The sequence below is a fragment of the Tachypleus tridentatus genome, chromosome 9 (genome assembly GCF_004210375.1).
Source record: "Tachypleus tridentatus isolate NWPU-2018 chromosome 9, ASM421037v1, whole genome shotgun sequence".
Taxonomy (NCBI): domain Eukaryota; kingdom Metazoa; phylum Arthropoda; class Merostomata; order Xiphosura; family Limulidae; genus Tachypleus; species Tachypleus tridentatus.
This window is the reverse complement of record NC_134833.1, coordinates 134,517,697-134,541,833: the sequence shown is the minus strand read 5'-3', so window position 1 is coordinate 134,541,833 and position 24,137 is coordinate 134,517,697. Positions and strand designations below refer to the sequence as shown.

The following is a 24,137-nucleotide window of genomic DNA, read 5'->3' as shown; positions in this document are numbered from 1 at the left end:
TAAACTTAAAGTACACAAACACTGCAACCATCACACACATAACTCAGTACTGAACTACTTATTAATAACAAAAACAACAACTGCATAAAATTCCTATTAGAAATGGGAATGAAAAAGAAAAAAAAAATCATACTATTTATTGTCTAAGAACTTTGGAATATGATTTATTCCTTTTTAGTGCTAATATGATTGATATACCTTCATTTTCCTACGTAATTTCAGAGGGACAATATTAATAGTAATTCAGTACATTCTGAAATGCAGTTAAGAACCTGTGATAAAGTCTGAGTAAAAATGAACAATCTTACAGAGAAAATGCAATGATTGAAAATCTCAAAAATAGCATGCACACAGATTGTTTGTCTGTTCTTTTTCTGAATTTTTATTGAACAATTTGATTTGCAAGAGCACAACCATTCAGTAGGACTAACTATTTTGCCAAATTGTGTTATTCTTTCTTAAAATTTGAGTGTTTTAGAGATTGAGAAACTAGTGACTCTCACAACAGAACTGTCAGTGTTTTATTCTCTTTACGTTGTTTGACAATTATAATGCTAATCTTAATTTTTCATAATTATGAAAGTGTGTAATATTTAATAGTGACATACAAAATTGATCTTGTTAATAGGATTTAAGAAATAAAATAAATAAAACCTGTTTTTGTGAATGAATGTTTCCAGCTCTTAAGCTTCTATAAAGTATCCAAAGAATTTCAGCTGATTGGCTCTCTAATGATATATTCCTTAGTGTTTCAGTTGAGGTAATAATCCAAAGAGTTGCAATCAGTATGCCACAATTAAAGATAGCTTATTTATGCTATTATTTTGTTTATTTGAGAGATAAATTAATTTAAAGCTGAAACACTTTACTGGGCTACATCCCAATATAGGTGCAATGGTAATCAATAAATTCATCTGTAGTTTAAGTATGTACTATTTTAATGAGTTATTTTCACTTTTCTGTACTTGTCAAGATTGTTATTTATTCTGACATTTTAGAAACATTATGGCAATCAACATGTTTTGTTGACATGTGCTTCGTACATATGCAATATTTCTGTTGAATGTGACTTTCAAAAGAAGAAAAGCTGTCAGGCTCAGGAATTTCTGCTACTTTTTACCAGAACCTACAAATATATTCTTCAGACTTATGTAAAGGAGCTTACATAATAATACATAATTGTGGCCAAAGGTTTTACAACACACTATGAAGTTGAAAGTATCCTGCTGAATATTCTGTTGTTTAAAGGCCAAAGCGAAGAATCTCAAAGGCTACACCTTGACCTTTTGGTACCCTATTGGAAACAAGCCTGAGCTCATTAAATATATTTTGAAAAACTATGGAATGCACTTCAAATGTTAACATTTTCCTAAACTTAAAATGTACTTCCAATAATACTTTCTCCTGCAGACACTTACAGCTTTTACTTGACCTCCAAGGTTTCTATTTCTTTGCCCTTATATGCATTGGTCTGATATTATACTTACTTGCTCCAGACTTTTATATGCATTACTTAATTGCCCTTTGTGATATTTGTCTTGTGATAATCTCCACTTATGTCAGTGTACCATCTATCCTGGTACTGTATATAAGCACCTCAATTCAATTAATTTTATCACTTTTGAAACTGACCCAATCCTCAGTCTCTAACCCTGACTTTTAGTGGTCAGCAGACATAAGTGTTATTGGAAATACATATTCAGTTAAGTGAATGCTAACTTTCAAACACTGACTAATTGTTAAGGTATGCACACAGTTTACTCCTTGTAGCTAGAATCCCACATTGAGAAGGTGCCAGCCAGTGAGGACAATATCCATACAGAAAATGGATGTACTAAGATAAGATTGATGTGTGAGTGAGGGAACCACACTACATCCAGAACACGTACAAGTTTCACACTGAACTTAGTTCTTATAATAAGGGTAGAATTGTACATGATCACTATGGGACAGTCCTAACCAGATAGCCAATGTTTAATTACTTGGGGTTGAAATTAAAGTCGTGGTGGTTATATTCTATGTTAGTGGCTAGGGTAATTGGACTGTGGTAACACACACACACAATCAACCAAATCTCAACTTGTAGCCACAGGTTGATGCATTCCAAACCACTGGAATTACAATGAGAAAGTAAGCAACACCAAAGTGGAAAAACCCTCTCCACCACCTGAAAAAGCCCAGAAAACAACCCAGGGCTTGGAGTGATGGGATCATGTATACCATACTCAACCAAAGTAACAGAACTAATCAGTTCTAGATTGTTCAATATGCATCCTCACTCCACAACTGAGTGGGTAAGGAGAATTCCACTTGCCCCCAGATTTATGGGGGGGGGGGGTGGAACCACTGTGTTCAACCAAGGACCCAGATTGGGGCTGCTCTGAATTTGGAATGGAGATGAGATAGATGTCTTACGTAATACCACATTTATACAGATTCTGTTGCAACCTGTAATAGTGATGATAAAAAAGTGGTTGCTAGTGCATAATTGGAATGATAAAAGAATACTTGTTGGGCAACACTTTTCACAGTGTGCAATCCAGTGAAAAATAAAATAAAGGGAACCTAGGGAAAAAAAAATAATTGAGACACCAGAAGGAGGAGGAGGGGACTCACCTTTTGTTAGGATCTCGCAGATGTGGTCAAAAACAGCCACGGGTGAAAACTCTGAGAAGAAGAAATTTTCATACTGTGTAAATAATGAGAAAGAAAAGTATTGGGATAAGTACACTTACCACCCTGCAATGTCCTTCCAGTGGGCAGTTAATGACATTGAAATATGAAGAGACTTGACTTACAGAAGAATCCTAGATCAATTTGAAAAGCCACCTCATCAAGGTAAATGGGCATAAATCACAGGAAACTGAAGGATGCCAATGAATATAGAGCCTATTTCTAGTACTCCAAAAAGAATTAGTGTGAGCCTCATAACACCTAAAGGCCCAAACTGGGTATAACAGATGGTTGTAAAGGTGATAAATAGTCTGAACACCCCCAGCTGGGAAAGTTGAATACCTTTTCTCAAAACTAAATATCTGCCATAGTTGTTTTTTTTATTATTTATTTATTTATTTAAAGAAATAGCTAGCAAATTAATTGGTAAGAAGGACTTATCCTCTTCTCTGGCTGCCAATGTCTTTGGAAGGAAAGACCTATCAAGACAGACAAGATGAAGAGAGTCAGTCCTGTGCATGACCAATGACATCCACATGCCAAAAATACATCTTAAGAGAAAGGTGATACACAGAAAGCAATGAAAAGACAACACATGTAAAATTACCATAAAATCCAGTTAGGTAAAGGAAAAGACATTTTGGGTTAAAGGGCATGAAAAGATTTAAGTAGGCTGGATATCACTGGGCAGGGGTCACAAACCTTCCTATGTTTAGAATACTAAAAAAGTAGTAGATAAGGACACTTTATATAAGGCAACAGTATAAGAAACAAGACTTTTTTTCAAGAAGCCAAGTAAAAAATTTGGATATGGTAGACACATTAGGATGAAGCGGGTTTAATTTCCTTTTGATACACCACTGGTGACAAGTGTGTCATTTTCAGTGATAGGTGGCCATAGTGGGAGGTATAAACATATATGATATATAACTTAACCTAACCTATGAGTGTCAAAAATAGCAATCATTGGAGATCCAAACTGAGAGCAAATCCACTGGAGAACCTTATGATGTAGCAATCCATTCAATTGGTAGAATCCAGAAGTGCTGAGACAGATGATCTGCTATTAAGTTCATTATCCCTGGAAAATGACAAACCATAAAACTAATAAGCGAGTTGCAGCAAGTAGACAAACACCTTCCAACAACATACAAGTCAGGAAACCAAAGAAAGAACAAAAGATGTGAAGCTGGCTGTAGTGAAAATAAGTAAACGCCCCAACTTGTCCTCAAATTAATGTGGGGAATGTCTAGAAGCTTCTAATAAAAAACCGAAGGAAAGACAGATATCTCAAGACAGTTGCAAGGGTCAGATGATTTTAAGAAAATTGTGATATGTTTTAAGTGGTCACAGGTTCCACTTCATAGCCTCACAGGTTCAAACGGGTCTCAAGTTGTTGGGAATCTTCCTGGTGGTGATAAGCCAAAGGATGTTGTTTCAACAAATGTAGGGAACAAGGCATAGCTATCCTGTTATGAAACTGAGTGGAAAATCAGCTCCAAAACCCTCAGGAGAGACACCCCCAATCTGAATATATGTCTCCATCTCACTATGCATCAAATCACGGACAGCCTGGACTGAAAGTGGTCTTTTCTTGACTGTTGAGAGATACCACATAACAGAGGTGGAATAGGAGAGGTCTGATTAGCCTCCCTGCTGGAAGCATTAACTCAGGAATTCATGCTCAAAAATTAGTGTATCAAATAAATTTTTTGGTAAAACAAAATTGTGTGGAAAACCACAGCACTCCTATAGAGAAACCCATGTGAAACACTTTGTCAAGAAAAAAAGATTAATATTATCTAAATGAGCTGTTTACATAAAGTACCAGAATAGAAGGCACATTGATGTAAATGGAAAGTATCATTGAAACAAATATTGCCAAGGGCAATGGAGTGGGGTATAAAACACTGGAGCAAGTGACAAAAAAATCACACCAATGCTCAGATGGGCAAAAAAGTAGAAACCATAGAAGTTAAGAAATAGATTTAAGTGTCAGCAGATGGTAAGTAAATTTTGGAAACTAAATACTATGACATCTGGTAGACCTTTATTATATCATTTTATAGTTTCTTTGATTAAATTATGTTAAAAAAAATTGTTTAACTGTTTCTCATTCCTAAAATTCTAGGGTGATACAGAATTCTGCCATGGTTGTATAAGTCAGATAACATGGATTGGCCTTGTAAAACTTGAGGCTTAAATTTTACAAGCTAACTAGTAATTGTAAAATAAAGTCTCATTTAATACTTTGGAACAGTATGTCAGGTGTTAACTTTATTCTTCTTTGGTATATTTTGGTTTGACCCATCAAACATTTCTCTTACTGATAGGTGTTGAACTAAAAGTACATGACTACGATAGAAAAATGTACATGCTGAAGTACTAGTGACTACAGAAAACATTATTTTATTAGAATAAAATTCCAAATTGTCTAATTAATTAACAACTAATGAAGATAATCAAAGTAATTTCAACTTATTTTGTGCTGTAAATAATTTCTTAATTGCACTCTAATATAGTAGCTGCTATTATTTTCTAATAAAATCAAAAATATCAAACAAATAAATATTATGGTAAAATAAATTACCTTATTAAAAGGAAATAAGTTGGTTTTTCTTGACTTCTATTTGACAGTCATACTGTGGTTCAGTAGAAGAACTGAACACAAAAAGATAAGACAGTCATAACATAATACACTACCTTAAAAAAAAGTTAACAAAGAAATAGCATAACTTGTAACAAGAATCAAAGTGCAGTTTTTCATAAGAAAACAAAACAAAACTAAACATATGGGGAGGGGGATATAAACACTTATTTTATATACAAATAATGTCTGATTGTTATAATATTTGAATGAAGTGAAAGGAGATGTCATAGTTTAAAAAATTACAAATAATAAAAATATATTTTAAACATTAAGATGTATAATCACCATCAGTGTTTCATGGTGTGTTGGTTTTTTAACAGAAACTCAACCAATTTTAGTAATAAATCTACCATGTTAACATAATTCTGGCACAATAAAGCATTGATAGGGTTATTAACTTTGAAAACTGAAATAAGAATCCAACAAATATCTATAAGAGCTAAAAACTGAGAATGTTCCAATAAATTAATGGTAAGCATAGATAGGTGGCTAAACATTTAGGATTGATTTATCACATCAGAAAATTTCAAGAATAATCCAGTTAACCTGTAAAAATGCAGTTGCCGTTAACTCACAAGTATGAAACTGTAAATTCATTGAAATCAAAACACACAATTATGGTGGGGAATTAAAAAATTGCAAAAAGAAAAAAACTGATTTGCATTAAATAAAAATAAATAACATTTCAGTATAAAGGTGATAATATTATTTAAAATGAGGTTTAAAAATAAAATATTGCAGAATTTCACAACATTAATGTAAAATCAATAGAATATGCCATGTCATCACTGTTTTTTAATAATTAATACACCAAGGTAAGTGGTTATTGATTTAAAAATTTTAATAAATACAAATTAATTCATGCCAATTTAATTATTAATGGTTTTAATTAAAACCCTTTCCTTAATTTTACATTTGTTTATATTGCTGTCCACATTATTAAACATTTTATTCTATATATTTCTGAATTACCTGAAGCTTTAAAAAGAATTTGGGGAGATGTTGTTCAAAATTTAGACTTACCCTTAAACTGTATATTCACTTTTACACATATTAAACGAAAAAAATTCTCTCTTTTATGTCAAAAAACATAAGAAAGACAGTATGTGAAATACATGGGACATTATCTATCCACAACATTGTTAAACTTTTGTTTCTATACAAAGAACAATTTAAAGAAGATAATTTAAACAAACTGGCAAGAGTTAATCAAAATTTTTTTTTTTTTATTACAAGACTACACTACCTTGGCATATTTACTGAACTGTGTCATCATTAATGCAGTGAAACATTATGATATTTTGTGTTCTTTTTTGCTGAACTTTAGTGTGAATTTTTTTTATCTCTTAATTGTTTAAAGTGTATGTTCCATCAAGCAAAATATGACTGAACAACATTTGGATGTTGTTCAGTAGACCTCAACATATATTTTAATAAAATTATTTGACTAGCATCTGAGATATGGCACAGATAATAATTTAGCAATATTAGACCTGAATAATAATAAGTATTATCATAACTAAGTAAAAATCAGGAAAATTCAATCATTTGGTTAAGATTTAGGCATTTCCAGTTGACCTTAAGGAAAATACTCAAGTAGAATCAGGACTAACACCCATTGGATGATCCAGTAAACTTGAGAAACAAAAAACACTTAAGTGTGTCCTGTAAAATCCAAAGACAAAAGAATTACTGATAAGCACTTAGTTAACAATTAGGTTTAGTGCTGTAAAAGCAGGAAAAATAAATAAATTCTACAAGCATCTGGGGGTAATTCAGCAGATTTCAGACAGAGAAAAGGCTTAACTTATGGCATAACAAAATGACACTGAACTAACTAAATGTTGAGGTTCCTTTGACATCAGTAATCACTACAATAGATTATGTTCCAAGTGTGATCAAATTAGCTTCGGAGAACAAAAAGACAGCAAACTGAATTTCTGGGTGTAGTTCAGAAACTGTGAGAAATGAAAAGAAATCAAACCAGCATCTGATGTAATCCAGTGGACTTTGATGGACCTCTTGATAGGCAGTGCGTAGAAACAGATATCTTCATAACTTACTGAAATAGCAAAAAAAAAAAAGGTATACTTTTGACCTTACAGGATGTATTTGGAGATATTTCTTAAATATGAAAATCCTACATAATAAGTTTTGAACACATTCTTTAAAATTGTGGTGCATTTCTTCTAAACATTGTTTTACTTTAACTCAAAGAAAACATAATAAAGCATTATCCAGTATTTTCAATACTAAGACAGAAAAATAAAACCATTGCAAGGTATCAGACTCATGAAAGACCAAAACATAGACTCCTCTCCTCCATCCTCCCTCAAGATGACTCTAAGTTTGCATGGAAAGGACTTTCACATAATAAGTCACTAAAATATTTGGAATACTTTTTCAGCAACTGAAGCTCACTCCAATAAATTTGAAGTTAATCTTTTGTAATTCTGTAGAGGCAGGGTCCTCAATTATTTAAGAGTCCACCTTGCATCAAACATCATGGATGTGTCAGCTGTAAGAATCAAAAATTTGTTTGACATTGTTGGATGCAAAAAGTTCTTGAAAAATGTCTCTCCTTATGCTAAAGACACAGCCAAAAGGAGGTACAATGCAATGCTAAGGTCTGCAAAGGTCCAACAAATTTTCTTTGTAAATATAATTAAGCATTTCAATCAGTTAATTAGACACATTAGCTAATAAGGCATTGACAGTTGAGAAAATCTCAAGTCACCAACACCAATATCATCAATTTTTACAGCTAAATATTTGCAATTTACACTTGCAGATGTTTGCATCTACAGTCTTTCTCATCTCTCTGACACTAAAATGAAAACCAAACAAACTGTAAAAAAGGCTCTAGCCAAGAAGAACTGTTGTTCAGACTGGTTAGAGCTGTATTAACTAATGACAGAAAAAAACCTTGTTCATATCTCTCCTTGTGACTTTGGACGACATCTAGACTATACCATCTGCAATTATACTATTACTTTGTGAAAATTCAATATCCATTGCTTGCTTGGAACATTTTTTGATGTGTTCAAATCTTTGTATATCAGTTAGTCTTTCTGGTTATAGTGCTTGGTAATCAGACATCTGAATAACTTTTATGGGTTCTGATTATGATTCAGGTTCCTCTGATTCTGTTTGAACATTTTTCCACTTTTAACAGACTTTCTCCAAATCCAGCATCTCATAAATTAAAGTCAATATCCCACTCTATAAAGCACTTTGTCAACAAAAATAGGAATTTCCTCATTTTCTGCATGTTTCAATGCAAAGAGCATGGTGAATTTAGGATATCCTATTTTTTTACTGTGAAATCTAACCTTCTGAGCACTTTTGAGATGTGAGAATTTTACTGCTACTGTGGTATCATTCACTGCATGTATAAACTAACATGTAATGCATAGGTAGCAATTATAAGAATCCAGGAGTGAAAACAAAGAAAAAATATGTTAACATTTGTCAACCACACTACATATGCTACATCAAGTAGTGAAAAGGCCTTATTTTCATATGTAGTCAGTATCAACACAGGATTCTAAAATATTCAGACACCAGCTAATTGGATATAAGCAACACTGCAAGCTTGTTAAGATTTGCAAAGAACATATGGGAATATAAAAATATCCACCACCAATCACACACAGAGATACAAAATTGATTTACAAACTAAAAGTTCATTACAGCTAATTATTGTTAGGTACCTGTTAAAAGGTAGTAATGACAAATTTCAATGTAAAAAGGCAATTATTATTTTGTAATAAAACACATGTAGTACATCACAGATTAACAGTTCAATACTTCTTTGCTAACTAATAAACAATGGAGTTCAACAAACAATTATTCTAAACTACAATGTATGCAAACACACGGTAGCATTTCTAGGATTTTGTTTTATTTGGGAGGGAATTAAGTACACAGTAGACTTATTTACCTTTAAGACGTGTCTATATATTATGTTTAGCAAAAAAACCTAACATACAAAACCTATCTTTGTACAGTTTTATGGGTCTGATGCTGTTTCAAACTACCATTAAATCTCCCTTCTCAGATCTCACATAATTACACATTTCTTGTGTCAAGTTACATAGTATGATAATTCTATTCTTACAAAAGAAAAAAAAAAAAGAAATTAACATTTTAATATCATTGAGAGCCACAGTATAGGATGAAGTTATTAACATTTTAATGTCATTGAGAGCCACAGTATAGGGTGAAGTTATTAACATTTTAATGTCATTGAGAACCACAGTATAGGGTGAAGTTATTAACATTTTAATGTCATTGAGAGCCACAGTATAGGGTGAAGTTATTAACATTTTAATGTCATTGAGAGCCACAGTATAGGGTGAAGTTATTAACATTTTAATGTCATTGAGAGCCACAGTATAGGGTGAAGTTATTAACATTTTAATGTCATTGAGAACCACAGTATAGGGTGAAGTTATTAACATTTTAATGTCATTGAGAGCCACAGTATAGGGTGAAGTTATTAACATTTTAATGTCATTGAGAGCCACAGTATAGGGTGAAGTTATTAACATTTTAATGTCATTGAGAGCCATAGTATAGGGTGAAGTTATTAACATTTTAATGTCATTGAGAGCCACAGTATAGGGTGAAGTTATTAACATTTTAATGTCATTGAGAGCCACAGTATAGGGTGAAGTTATTAACATTCTAATGTCATTGAGAGCCACAGTATAGGGTGAAGTTATTAACATTCTAATGTCATTGAGAGCCACAGTATAGAATGAAGTTATTAACATTTTAATGTCATTGAAAGCCACAATATAGGGTGAAGTTTCAAATCTCAAAACATTTGAATCCTGATGTCTCAAGTGGGGAAGAAGAGGGCTTTTGAGATGCAGAATACTATCTTTAACAAATTGTTTCTTTTTCCATATAATGTCTTCACAGAGAAAGAAACTATGTATGAAAAACAAAACTTATATACACAGAAATACAAAAACAGAGGAGTTCATACTCAGCATTTAAGTTTAACACCTGTATCATAACTTTCATTTCCCATTAATTATAAAGCAAATAACATGAATTTATGCATTTTAGAAAAAAATTTATAAAGTTTCTGCTCACATTTTAAATTAAATGCAACTTCATAATCTGACTTGTTCAAAAAAATTTAGATTATGTTACTTTATACAAGTTTTTTTTACTTATATTTATAAACACCTTTAAATACTTACCTCTCCATAAGGTTTTTTTGAGTTATTATTGCCTGATAGGAATAGGGCATTTTCAACTAAGCCTTTTTTCTTTTTGAGATCAAAATCATTGGGAATGTATTTGTCTTTATTTGCTGATGCAACCTGTTCAAAATTTGTTTAAAAGTTGTAATAAAATTATTACATGTTCAAAATATTTCTCTCTCTTTTTTCTTGTTTTGTTTTTAGTATAAACACACTATATATATTTTTTAAATAAAGGCCTTATTTAAACAAATAAAACACTGACATATATTGAAGGATAATATTTTAGGATTTATTCAGCTTTATAGAAATTCTAAATTGATATTCTAATACTGGTTTTAACACTTGTTTATAGAAGTGAAAATTCGTGCAACCAACTAATGACATTCAAAAATCAAAAAAATAAAATAATTTGTACTGCCAGAATAAGTTCAGCTATTTTCTTATTATGGGAAGATTTTAAATATGAAATTAATTATCCATGGATTAGAAAAAGATTCAACAATTCAATGTACTTCTAACAAAGCCAGGCACATAATGTATGGAGTAAAGCAACAGGAACTGACATGAAGTAACTGTGAAACATACAGAACAAGTTATTCATAAGAAATGGTTTCTGAACAAACCAGTTTCTAATTCTGATTAATCAGAATATAGTCTGGAATGAATTACATATTTTAATTGGATCTAATCTTACATAGTGCTTCTAAAAAAAAACACTAAAGAGGATAAACTGTATCCTTAATACATTGTATATGCTAGTCACTACATGATTTTACTCACTAATAAACAAGTACATAATTCACTGAAAAAATGACAGTTTTTGATATATTTGTTTATTCTTGTTCAGTAAATACTTTTTTTAAATGTCTTAGTGATTTAAGGACACAAAGTTATGAATGTTTGAAATACTGAAAACTTATGTTTAACATACATTTCACCTAATTTATAATTCAAATATCCCTGTAACTGTAAAAATGTTTTTCTAAGCATTTGAATTAGATTATGGATGTACCATATTTCTAAGGACAAAAATCACAATATCTGACTTACACCTAAGTATGTCCAGTCAATCACAGGGAAAATATTTGCTTTATCAGAATCAGGAATTATCCAATAATCTCAGAACAGGATTAAAACTGTCCAATGTAACATCTTCACAAATACTAATAATTGTAAAATATGTTAAAATATTGAACAATCAACATTGTATAACACACAATTAAAACTTTATTTAAAAACAGATCAACAGTTGTAAAAAGGCACTCTGCACACAATATCAAAGGGAAGCCATATTGACTACTGTTTACTAAAGACTGAACAACATATTTTGAGAATTGTAATTTAATAGAAATATCATACAAAAATGAGGAGACAAAGTTTACCACCATTACCAATTGGTGAAGAAAATTTCAAAAGAAGAATGAAACAAGTGAGAGAAAATTATTTTGACATGTACTCAAGGAAAGTTGGAGATGTATAATTATTTATTAAACAGAGACAGTAAAAAGAAAAAAAAACTAAATGAGTTATAATAGCTACCTGAACTATATGCTACCTTCATAATATAAAAATAATTAAGAAATAAAACAGTGTATTAAATGAGAAACAGGTTCATTTACTTATCAAAGGGATAGGATCTGCTTGTATACTAAAAAATCTTTAAATGGAAAATTTTATTACAGAAGCAGAAACAGGTTTGAACAAAATTAAGCATATTAATAAGTTTGATATAATTAAAGCTGAATAGAAATAGTAAGTGATCTTAAAAGTAAATTTAAGGAAAAATGAAGATGTACAAGTCTTAAAGTCGTTAAACAACTTGGATACTGTAATTTGTAAAGCTGACAAAAGAAGTCAAATTATCTTCCAAAATAAAAAGAATTACACAAAAAATGTTTAGAGTTAAGGTTTGAAAAAACTGTTTCATCAGACTTTATAAATTAATTAAAAAAAGTATTAAGCATTATATTGGGTTGAGGAATAATTCGCGAGCGTTTTTTCAAGTTAAAAAAATATATTCATAAATGAAACGCTTTCGCAAAATATTTCATGTCATTTGGTAGATAATTGTTTGCTCTAATAGATGGTGTGTTTGATTTTCATATGTCTTTAATTTTTGCTTTCATTTTCAGCTCATTAAATGGAATGTCAAGTGGACAAAATCGAGCATTTTCGACACCATCTGCTTTTCGCATTTAATTTCTTGCAATTTCGTTTAAAACAATGCATACTATATACCTAGGTATTACATGAAATAAAGTATCATAATAAATGTTTTGGATGTAATGTGTTCATGCATTGAAGTATTGTATAGTTGTGCATGTAATGCTTGAATGAAATTATTTAAAAACGCTCACGAATTATTCCTCAACCTAATATATACTTAGCCCACAGAGAAAAATAATATTTAATTTAAAGTAGTTTTGTAATTCCAAGACTTTATGCTTAACCCAAAGTTCACAAAACTGCAGGTTCCAATAGACCTACAGTATCAAATATACATTCATGCTCTATTAATGTAACTAAATTTGTAGAAAAAAAAATTGGTGAGAGTAAATAATGATGATATACTTGCATCTTTTAATACTGTCACTAGTCACAAAAGTAATTATTGATAAAATTATTAACTGTTTTTAAACCTAATTATGAATGAATAATGTGCTGGCCATTGAAATTTTAGACATGATAAACTTGACAAAAACTTTTATGGCAAATTAATGTTTTTGAAGTTAATAAGGTCTATGAACAGACTGAAGGCCTAGATACAAGTTCTCTATTATCTCCTTTGCTGTATGATCTTTTCATTAGATAGACCTTTCTCTCTTCATGTTTTCAAAGAGTAAACTGAAACAAAATTTGATAAAATAGCTAAAAAAAGGAATGTTGTTTCTACTATGTCCCAAGTTTGTCATATCAAAGATTTTACAAATTTATAAACAAAGCAAAAATATCATTCCCATTTGTAGACTAATGAACAAAATTAATCATGTACTAAATAAAACTAAAGATAAAATCAATTTAATAGATAGAACAGGTATTTCAAAAATTGAATGTGAATGTGGTAGCGTATATATATACACTGCTGGCCAAAATCTTGAGGCCAATGGACAAAGAAAAAATATGCATTTTGCATTGTTAGACTCACTCAACCATTTATTTGAGTAGAGCTTCGAAAGATGAAAATAAGAAAAGGGAAAATAAAAATAAAAAAACGTTTTTAGCATTTAATAGGTAAATGAACATTAGAGAAATGTTAAAAATGAAATCTCTGCACCAGTTGTATGCTGTTAATTTTATCCAGTTGGAAAAAAAACTGTTATTCTGATTCAAGTGAATAATATGATTGCTAGATATATTACAGAAATCACAGAAATAATCACATGACAATAGCTTTTTTTTGTATTATATATTTGGCAGCATTTGTTTCTCACACTACCGAGGATGCCATGAACCACATGAAAAGTGCCTTTTTTGACTGCTGTTCAGTTTCTAAATAAATTTCCAATTGGATATTATACAATGTTGATTATTGAATATTTTAATGTATCTTAAATATTTATATAAGTTTCCTTGAAATTTATTCATTAATAATAACTGTGTATGAAAACAAACACGAGAAAATTAGTGTTTTCATTCAATATTCAAAGTTTAATTCAGTGTCAAAGTTTTATTCATTTTTTTTCAATGTATAATGTTATTAAGATGAGAATACAAGACTTGAAAATAATCATACGTGAAGAATAACTAAAAAGACAAGAGTGGAATACATGCATTGACTATGTGTAACTAGCACACAAAATAAGGTCAGAACATCCATTATAAAAGTGTTTATCTAAAAAGTGTTGAAACTTTTGGTGAACAGTTTATCTTTCTAAATGCACACACAAAGAAAATATGGTAGTTTATCATATAATACAGCATGATATAGCCTGATTGGTTGGTGGCGTATCCAGAACATTAGGTTTCATTCACCAATATTTTGTCAAGAAGATTAAGTGCAAAATATCATGGTGCAATTTTATTATGAAGAATTATGGGAGGAGAATGACAACAGAAATAGACAAGATTAACTGGAAAATACTTGAAACATCTCTGTGGGCAGAGATTTTAAAAAAGCCAATTTTTAATTCTGATTAATCATAATATGATCTCCAGTTAAGTACACAACAAATTAAAATACAATATGAGGTGGAATAAAAACCTAAAATATCCAATGAAACAATCTTCGTTAGCTATTTATTATTATACTGAAACACAGTAGACAATTATTTGAGTCTAGAATGAAAACAAATTTTGCTTACATAGGAATATACATAAAAAACAATCAGCGAGAGTAAGAATACCAGTGGTTTCATTAGTGATGTAATAAAGATCATACACAGTTAGTCAAACATTTTAATATAAAGTTCCAAAAACAAAAACATAGCTAGAGCTCCAATTTTTTAGTGCCACTTAATGATTTTCAGTGATGTCGAGAAACCCACTTGTTGAGAAATTTATATGCAAAAACGGCTCGTTTGGGTTGAGAAAATATTTTACATAGAAGGTCGAAACGTTGTTCACTCTTCTATGTAAAATATTTTCTCAACCCAAACGAGCCGTTTTTGCATATAAACTTAATGATTTTGTTTCATGAAAAAGCCATAAAACTTCAATAATAATAATAATAATAATGCAAACTTATTTCAACTAAGTGTGAAAAACAGAAAGTGAAATGAAAATGTTAAAAACGGAACAAAAGGTTTTAAAAAGACAAGAAAATGTCGAGATTAATATTTAATGGAAGACAAACAAATGCAACAAAGATCCATGTTTAAATGTAAATATACAAAGAGAGCAAACAGAGTAAAAAAAAAAAACTCACCCTACTCTTTTACTGCATCATGTATGTGGGACTACTCTCAACCACAGGAGTAGAAAAACAGTCTTAAAATAATAATACAAATTCAAAATTATCAGAAAAAACATAACTTTAAATCAAAGGAGGAAACAGATAAGACAGTGAGGTGTTTCACATAATCTAAATCAGTTTTTGACATGCAGATTATATATTAAAAACACTGAATACCAAGACCATAGTTTCAAACTTTTTAAAAATAAAACAGTATGAATTACCTGAGCTCTCTTGTAATTTTTCCTGTAAAAATCTCCAAACAAGATAATGAATGAGAATGTGTAAGCAACAAAAGCATATTCCATCCAGCGAGTGAAAGGGCAGTTCGTAACAATAGCATAAATACCCAAAGACATAGCAGCAGTAAATTGTGCCTGTAAAAAAATATTTTCATTGCAGCAAAAAACGTTTTTAAACAATTTATCAAGAAAAAGGTACCTTAAGTGACACTGTAAAGTGACTTTGAAACTGTATTTATTATATGAAGTAATTAGTAATGGCACTTAGAAGTGTGAGTTCGACGCCAGAACTCAATCGTTCACTCATAACTGTTACAACTACCCAATGTTAACACTTGACAAAAAAAAAAAAACGGTTTTCAACATTACATACTAAAGACATGCTTCATGCTATTGTCTCTCAAGCCTTACCTTGTTTACCATAGATGGAGGGCACATTGAACATTTGATGCAAGTTGCATTGATACTACTATTCTTAAGATGTATTAAAATGTAGTCTTTTTCAAAGTCACCTTGCAGTGTCACCCATGTTCTTTTATAATTATAGAAATGTATTCAGCACATATATTTACATACATATCACCTTGCAAAGCTGTAGAGTATTTTGTACCACAACCTATAAATTATTCTGAAACTTTATTTTGTGTCAACTCTGCATTATATTTGTGAATACTATACTTAAATATATGTATATACACATTAAATACAGTCTTTACAAGTTTAACACATTAGTTCCATTAATTTTAGTATCTAAAGAAAGAGGACACAATACAACAGAATTTCTCTATTAGGCACATTGCTGTGGATTAGATAGAATACAAGTTTGCTCATCAGTCAAAACTTAAATTTATTTTCACTGTAAGCAGATATTCTAAACTTGATATGTTGACCATTCCAATATCAATATGTCTAAACAATTCTGAACTTTCTTTAATAATTTGCTATGAATTTATAATACAGTGAGATCAGACAAAACTCCATATAGTTCACACTCATTTTTAAGTGTGGACACTCATATGTAATGTTTGAAATTAGAACCAAAATATACATGGCACCAAATATTAATTACTAGGATACAACACTGGTTATATTTTTGTTCTGAATATTTTGGGCTGGGATTCTTCTACAGTAAGTGCCTGTGACTTGTTGGCAATAAATTTAAACAATAAATGGACAGCACCCAATCCAATTGTTTTAAAATAATATGTTCAACACAAGTCAAACTTCTGTATAAAAATTCTATAAAATATATATATGTCACAGTTATATTTAAAACTCTAAATAACTCTCTTTCTTGTGAAAAGTTCACACAGGATGAATAAATTATTTTTACAGTTCAACTGACAATTTCTTTTCTATGCTCTGTGAGTTACCACAGTTGTATCTTGAACTTCAAATGACTGTCTCCTTAAAATATCACATTGGCTAACATTACATTTTCTGACTGAACTTAAACCAAATTTTCCTCAAATGGTCACATATATTTATATAATGTTCACTGAGGCCTCGGATGTTCTATAAACTATGCGAGTGACACCATAATGTAACAACACTCACTTAAGGTAATAAGAAAAATACCAAAGAATCAAATAACTTAAGTGTCAACAATACTACAACAATTGAACCAAACACACACAATGTATGACACTTACCAAGTGAAGCAACCAAACTTGTCATAACTACCTTCTGTAAAGTAATTACTTTTAACTCTCTTGTTATGAAAAGTAAATACTCATGTAACATTAGATCACTAAATAAACTAAATAATAACTCTTACACTAAAGAGTCTATATTCAACAATTGTGAACAATTAAGTTTTAAAACATAATTGTTAAGTTTATACTGAGGTGTATTCATAAAATTAACAAAAACATGTAAATCAAACAAAATTTGAAAACATTTTCTATACTTGTCTTTCATAGAGAATATTCTGCTTTTGTTCCTTTCCAGATGTATTATCACTTGTTAAAAAAAATGAATATCTTTAACTATGGGATCAATCCAAATAACATTTCTATCAGATTGGATTTCATTGTAAAAAAACTATTACTATTTGAATCAACTTGAAAATGCAAGTCTCAAGAAATTCAATTTATTATCTAAAGTAACCCAATACAATAACATTTATTTTGAAATACGTTGCTCATGTCAGAAGAAAATGTTGAACAAACTTACCCAACAGTACATACATAGAAGTTGTAACTTTGATTTGTTAAAATGTTGTTTTATCATGTTAAAAAAACAAACAATCCCTACTAATACTCTTCTATAGTAATCCCAGTACCACCTGAAGTAGAACACCAATTTATTTGTAATATTGCAACATGACTAATAATGGCTGACATGTTGAAGTGATGCTATTATCAAATGTTTACACAAGACATACAGTGTATTATAGTAAAACAAAGTATGTATATTGATTCAGTTTTTCAGAAGCATTCAGTACTGTATTCTTGTTTTTCAAGAAGAACACAACTGTGCTAGATGTTAAATTGTATAAATAAGTGTGGTAAAGTAACCAGCAAGCCTCTGATGATTGCCATCAACATGTGAAATTAGTAGTACAATTAGGATTCAAATAACTGGCTTTTGTAGTGATAACATAATGGCTATGAACATTACATTACTCACAGAGGAAGAAAATTATATACAGTTGTGAATAACTGAAAATAACTGAATAACATGATAACTGAAAATATAATGACAAACCTTTTAGGTCTCAGGTTAGCATACTGTGTGTGCACATATATAGCAACATATACACACTTACTGAATAACTTAAACTTTATGATATAATTTAGTTAAAACAGGTTGGGCAAAACACTATCAGAATATGTTAAATTTCTTTTAATGGCAACTTAAAATATCATATTTTAAAAGTTATAAATTATTGCAAATTAACAAATTTCTAATAATTTTACATATATAAACAGTGGCCTGTTCATCAGGATTGTTTATGAATACATCACTCTTCCCAATTCAAAGACCTGTATGTAAATATGCAAGTAAAAAAAATTAGCAAAGTAAATTCAAAAGTTTTGTTTATTGAATAATACTGTAGCCTAATAAGGTACATGCATTAGTTTCTAATGAATATTCTGTCTTATCTTAAACTCTGTGTAATGCAACAAAATAGATACTATTTTAAAATATTTACTTCAAAGCACAGTTGATATAAACTGGGTCTCTTTCTTACATTAACAGCTACTTCTTGTAAAAGTTTTCAACTATTACAAGCAAACAAAATTAGTGACAAGATATCAAAATTCATTTTCCTTCACGATTAAAAATACAGTCTGGAAGTAACGACATTAAGGCTAGAAGATCCAACTGCTAAAACTAAAAATATGATGTAGCAAACTTAACTTAACTTACAGCTCTATATAATGAAAAATATTTTTACAAATGTGAAGTTTCATTAACCTAAATACAACTTAAGTCTATGAAGATAGCTCTAAGCCTTATGGTGAGAAATACAATTGCTGTTAAACAACATGACACCCATGGTATTACAATTTGTTTAAACTGTTATATAGAAATATCTTGTATGAAGTTTCTGTGCAGAGTTCTGATTATGTTAGTAGTTAAGTTTCCTTAAAGTTGAAAAAACTGAATTTTAAAGAGATCATTTTTCTTAGTGATCAAAACACTTAATGTTAACAATCAAAATTGCAACAGGTATAATTTATCATTACAGATATATGCAGTAATGCTCTTTTTGTTTTTTCTATGTGCACGTATTTCATGTAACCTTTGAATATTTAAAGTACAAAATGTAATATTAGTCACTAAGTACATAAAACCAGTGTTACTTACTAGTTGAATGATTGTGATGTACTTCTTCCAGCACAAGTAGGGTTTTAATGTAGGCCCAAAGGCAGAGAGTGCATAGTAAAAATACATGAGGACGTGAACAAAACAGTTTGCCATAGCACCAGGGACAGCTGAAAAATAAAATACAGCAGTATAAGGATTAGTGCATGGTTATCTCTACAAAATAATTAAAGCTTTTGAAAATATCCCAAAAAATTGAGAAGTCTAGGAGTCACCAAGTATTCAGTGAGAGTTGTTCAGGAAAAAAAGTTCTAACTATGAACATTTTCTATTAGCAACAGAAAAAAGAAATTACTATTTTTATTAAGTTCAATACAACAACCTAATTTCTCCAACTCCTGTTAAAATTCACCTCCCAAGTGAAATTCCAAGAGCTTTAAATTTGCCAACTATAACTTGAATTTTAGCACACCAGTAGAAATAATTTTGTCAAATTAATTTTATATTTAATCTTATCACAGTGGTTTTATCAATACTATTCGATGCCATATAACAATCAGGTTGGATGCATTTGAGTGATTTAGAATGATGGAGTTTATGACCATTATGGTAACCTCCTTAGGACCAATTATCAACCTCCAACTACTTCAACCTAAAAAAAATGTTTTCAAACTAAACTCATATGGATTCTTTTTTTTATTCCAATTAGTGTAGTTGATGTTAGTATTAATATGTATATTAAAACTTCAGTCTGCACAAATTAGCAGTGTGGATTCATATAAAATGTGGGGAAGGGAAAATACTATAGTAGTAGTAAGAATTTCAAATTAATTTCACCACTACATAAATTTAAGTTTGAAAAATAGTACCTGAATTGCACAGTAAATTGTTTTTATAAAAATAATTAAGAACTAAAGGCAAAACAAACACTTTTAAAATCCATAAGAAATTACAGTTGTGAGTATCATCAGCTGAAGATTGAAGATATAATACCTCTGTAGAAGATAAAAGAGGAAGACAAGAAATGGTCATGGAATAAGTGCATGAAATTAAGGCAATCAATTTTGAAGTTAAAAACTGGAGAAGAGTATAAAACAAAGTTTCTAAAGTGCATGGTAACAGATGAACATTTGCAAGAATGTAGCAGCATCTAAGTGAGAGGAGAAGCCAGCTTCTCTAACAAAGGACTGCATAAAAGCCAGTAGTAAAGATGCAGTGACAAATGTTGTTGGGAGGATGTCTGAAGCTAACATGGATGTTCCCAAAAAAGTAATGGAATGGAATCCCTTGAGATAAACACAGTAGTAGAAACAACAATCAATCACAACAGAGTGGAACAATAAGAGTAACTTGAAAAATCAACACATTCATCTTGACTAATACCAAAGTAAAAAGGCAAAGAAGAATAAATGGTTTCTAAAGATTGCCTTAAAGCATATACCATAAAAGAAATAAGATCTGGAACTGGGAACTAAGAAGGTTGAATAAAATGGTTAACTGCTGTAAGGCTACAATTTGAGTGAAATGCATCATCAGCAGTGGATATGTGGTTAAAATACTATTATTAGGAATAGATAAAGAATATTGTGTTCAAAAATATAACTTAATACTAATGTTTTATGACAGGTGTAATTAGTTATTATCACGCTTTGCCAGCTCATAAAAGGTGTTTACACTATAACAAGAGTAGGAATGCTTTATGTCCATGTTGAATTACTTGAAGTTCCAAAAGATTGATGTGAAAAAGTAACTCCTAAGAATACCAAAGACTCTAAAAATAACAATCCCCTAATACCTTATTAAATCCCTTGAGAAAATCATCTGTGAGAAACCTGAATGAGGTGGAAGAAATGAGGAACTTACAATAGTAAATTCTCAACTGAGACAAACTTAAAGGTAATCAAGAGTAGAAGGAGAAAAATAAATTTCTTGACACAATTGGTATGAAGAAAGAGACCACTTGAAGGCAAGATATCACTAGAGATGTCTTATAAGAGCAGAGCTCAAGAACATTGCCTCATATAAAGAATCCATCACTCCCAAAACAGAGAGGAAAGAAGTAGGCACACCCCAAACTCCAAGAACTGTTGAGTAAAAGAGATGGGTAAAAAAATTCTTAAAAAGTATTCATACAATATTTCAAATACATCAGACACTGAATAGGTATTGACTAAAACTTGTACTGTGAATAACATATCCCAAAGATAAAGCTAGCTTGGTTGGTTGACTGAATTCAAGTCGTTTATGAAGAAAAATAAGGCAATTTTCCATTTAATGATGAAAACAAGTATTGTGTGTAAAAGGCAGCTACATCTTTAACTACCCAAATGGTAGTTTTTGTGAAATATTTGTAGTCAGACAGGATAATACATAAATACAATTTATAGCCTATGTGGCTCATGCAAGGTCATCATTTTCTGCCTGATTAGATGTAGTGGATATTTACTTCTCAGTCAATAATGACAGTAAGACAGAAGGACAACATTGCTCTTTGGTCATCTTGAAAATAGACAATACCCAGAAGCAAAAAAATAATGAGAATCTTAACCTTTTCTCAATGGACTCAGTATAATGTACACAAGTTTGTCTACACATTTCCACATGTTAAGTATTTGCACTATAATTTTTGATACAGTGCATGTATCTTTAAAAAATTTGGTAGACTTTTAGTAAATATTACAAGTTTTTTGTACACACAAAACAATTCTTGAATGAAACATTTTAAATAAAGATTTGTTTGTCAATATATTGAATCTTTTTCATTACTAGTTCAAGTGCAAAATGGTTTCATGTCATGATTAAAAAATTATTCGTCATCCCAAGAATATCGCATATTATTTGTGTAATCTCTAAAACTTCCAAATACAGTTCAAATGTTTGTTTTTAGTAAGGCTTTATATTTTATTTTCTATACCCTATCTATTTAGGGTCTGTCAATTGACAACCTTGTAACAAACATAAAAAAAATTAGGAAATAAATATAAATTACGCTTTTTTCATGCCAGAAAGACTACATATTATAACACAAAAATACTAGTTTAAGCCTGACAACTTTATACATTTACATATAGTTTAATTATTTTTTAGTATACTAACGTTCTAGTCATTAGATAGCTTGCAATGATGCAGTGTGCATGCACTCATGTCATGTACCCAATAATATAAAACTGATCTCTAGTTTTCCTTGTCCTGGCTGTGTTTTAGTAGACTAGTATTTTGTAATATACAGTCACATTTCAATTATTATACATTATATATATATATAGATTATTACAATTTAAAAGTAAATTAAAGTTTTTTCTTCTTAAAAGACAGAACAATAAATAAACAAGTACAGCAAACAACTATCTCTTCTAGCCACAACCTCTAAACTCAGTTTCTGCTGGACATAGATTGCTAAGCCTTTCAAAATTTCACACATGGAGGATATCAAGCAAAATTTTTAAAGTTTTATACATGTATAAAATAACAAAAAAAGATACTTTATTGATAGCAGGAAATTCCACTATAATTTATCAAGCTTAATAACTGAGCTGTATTTTAGGTTTAAAAAATGACACTTCAAGCAGACTAAAGACACAACCTACTTTCTTAAAATCTTGGTTTGAAAGAATTCAGTGACCTTCTCACAGATTAAAATGTCTGGAAAAACCACTAGAGGGACATTCAAAGTTGTAAATTAGTTATTCACATGTCATATATTGAAGTAAATGTATATAAGGGACCATTTCAGGAAATAGAAATGATGTGAATAGGGCCACTGTATCTGATTTATTACATAACCCATATCTCCGAGAAATATAAAGCTGTGAAGTTCTTATTTTTTATTCAAGCTTGTTGATACTGGTAATTTGAGTTCCTAATTTGTACAGAACTACAGACTTTGTATTTTGACATCACAGAGATGTAATTTTAAACACTGCTACATTCAACATACCACATGAGACACTAAAATTTATATTTAGGTGTATTCTTTTAATATTTTCTTTTAAATTAATAAATTAACTCATATATAATCAAAAGAATAAAAATAGGTAAGAAATAACATTTGTGAAAAAATACCTTCAAAACAAGACAAATCATATGGATTGGCATAGGTACAACATGATAATAGGTCAAATAAGTAATATGAGAAATAGACATAAGGTTTAATTAATTTATTAAAATGTTGCTAGCTTCTAAAAGCATCACCAACAACACAATTATCAGGAGACTTTGAAAGAGATTAGGAGGTCCATAACTGAATTGTCCAACATGATAAACTAGTACCAAAGATTCAACATAGAATATAACAAAGAGAAATGAGATTAGCTGAACCTGTTAAAGAGTATAGGGCGAGCAGAAAAATCCTGCTCTACAAACATCAACATGAACAGACATGAACAAAATCATGAAAAAATAGCAGATGCTATACAAGTTGAAATCCACTAAAAATACCAATGGAGAAGTCAACATTAACAGTCCAAACACATTGATCAATAACAGCTAATGATGCCAGCAAAGAATCTATCTGCATAATAAAGGCAGAATGTTTTAATAAGGCCTCCAAGGAAGTTAAAGAAGTTCCAATATCCTTGAAAATATTTGCATAAGAGTTAACAACCTGATTTTCAACAATAAAATATGAATCAATACATGAAGGACATTTTGAATTTGAGTCACATTTGTTGACAGCATGACAACAC

The 24,137-nt window shown here is 30.3% G+C and overlaps 1 protein-coding gene across 4 annotated transcripts in view; it reads right to left on the bottom strand.

Moving 5' to 3' along the window:
- The window catches only part of LOC143226431 (very long chain fatty acid elongase 4-like), a 57,968-nt gene continuing 33,831 nt past the window's right edge, over positions 1–24,137 (bottom strand). For 3 of the 4 annotated variants that reach the window (XM_076457378.1, XM_076457377.1, XM_076457379.1), the window contains 4 exons: positions 19,495–19,622; positions 15,661–15,813; positions 10,540–10,662; positions 1–7,385 (listed from right to left, as the gene is read on the bottom strand). In XM_076457378.1, coding sequence (XP_076313493.1) covers positions 7,383–7,385; positions 10,540–10,662; positions 15,661–15,813; positions 19,495–19,622 — 407 coding nt within the window. In that variant the 3' untranslated portion in view covers positions 1–7,382. Of the gene's footprint in view, positions 7,386–10,539; positions 10,663–15,409; positions 15,472–15,660; positions 15,814–19,494; positions 19,623–24,137 lie in introns of all 4 variants that reach the window. The other variant, XR_013014616.1, reaches the window with a different exon arrangement.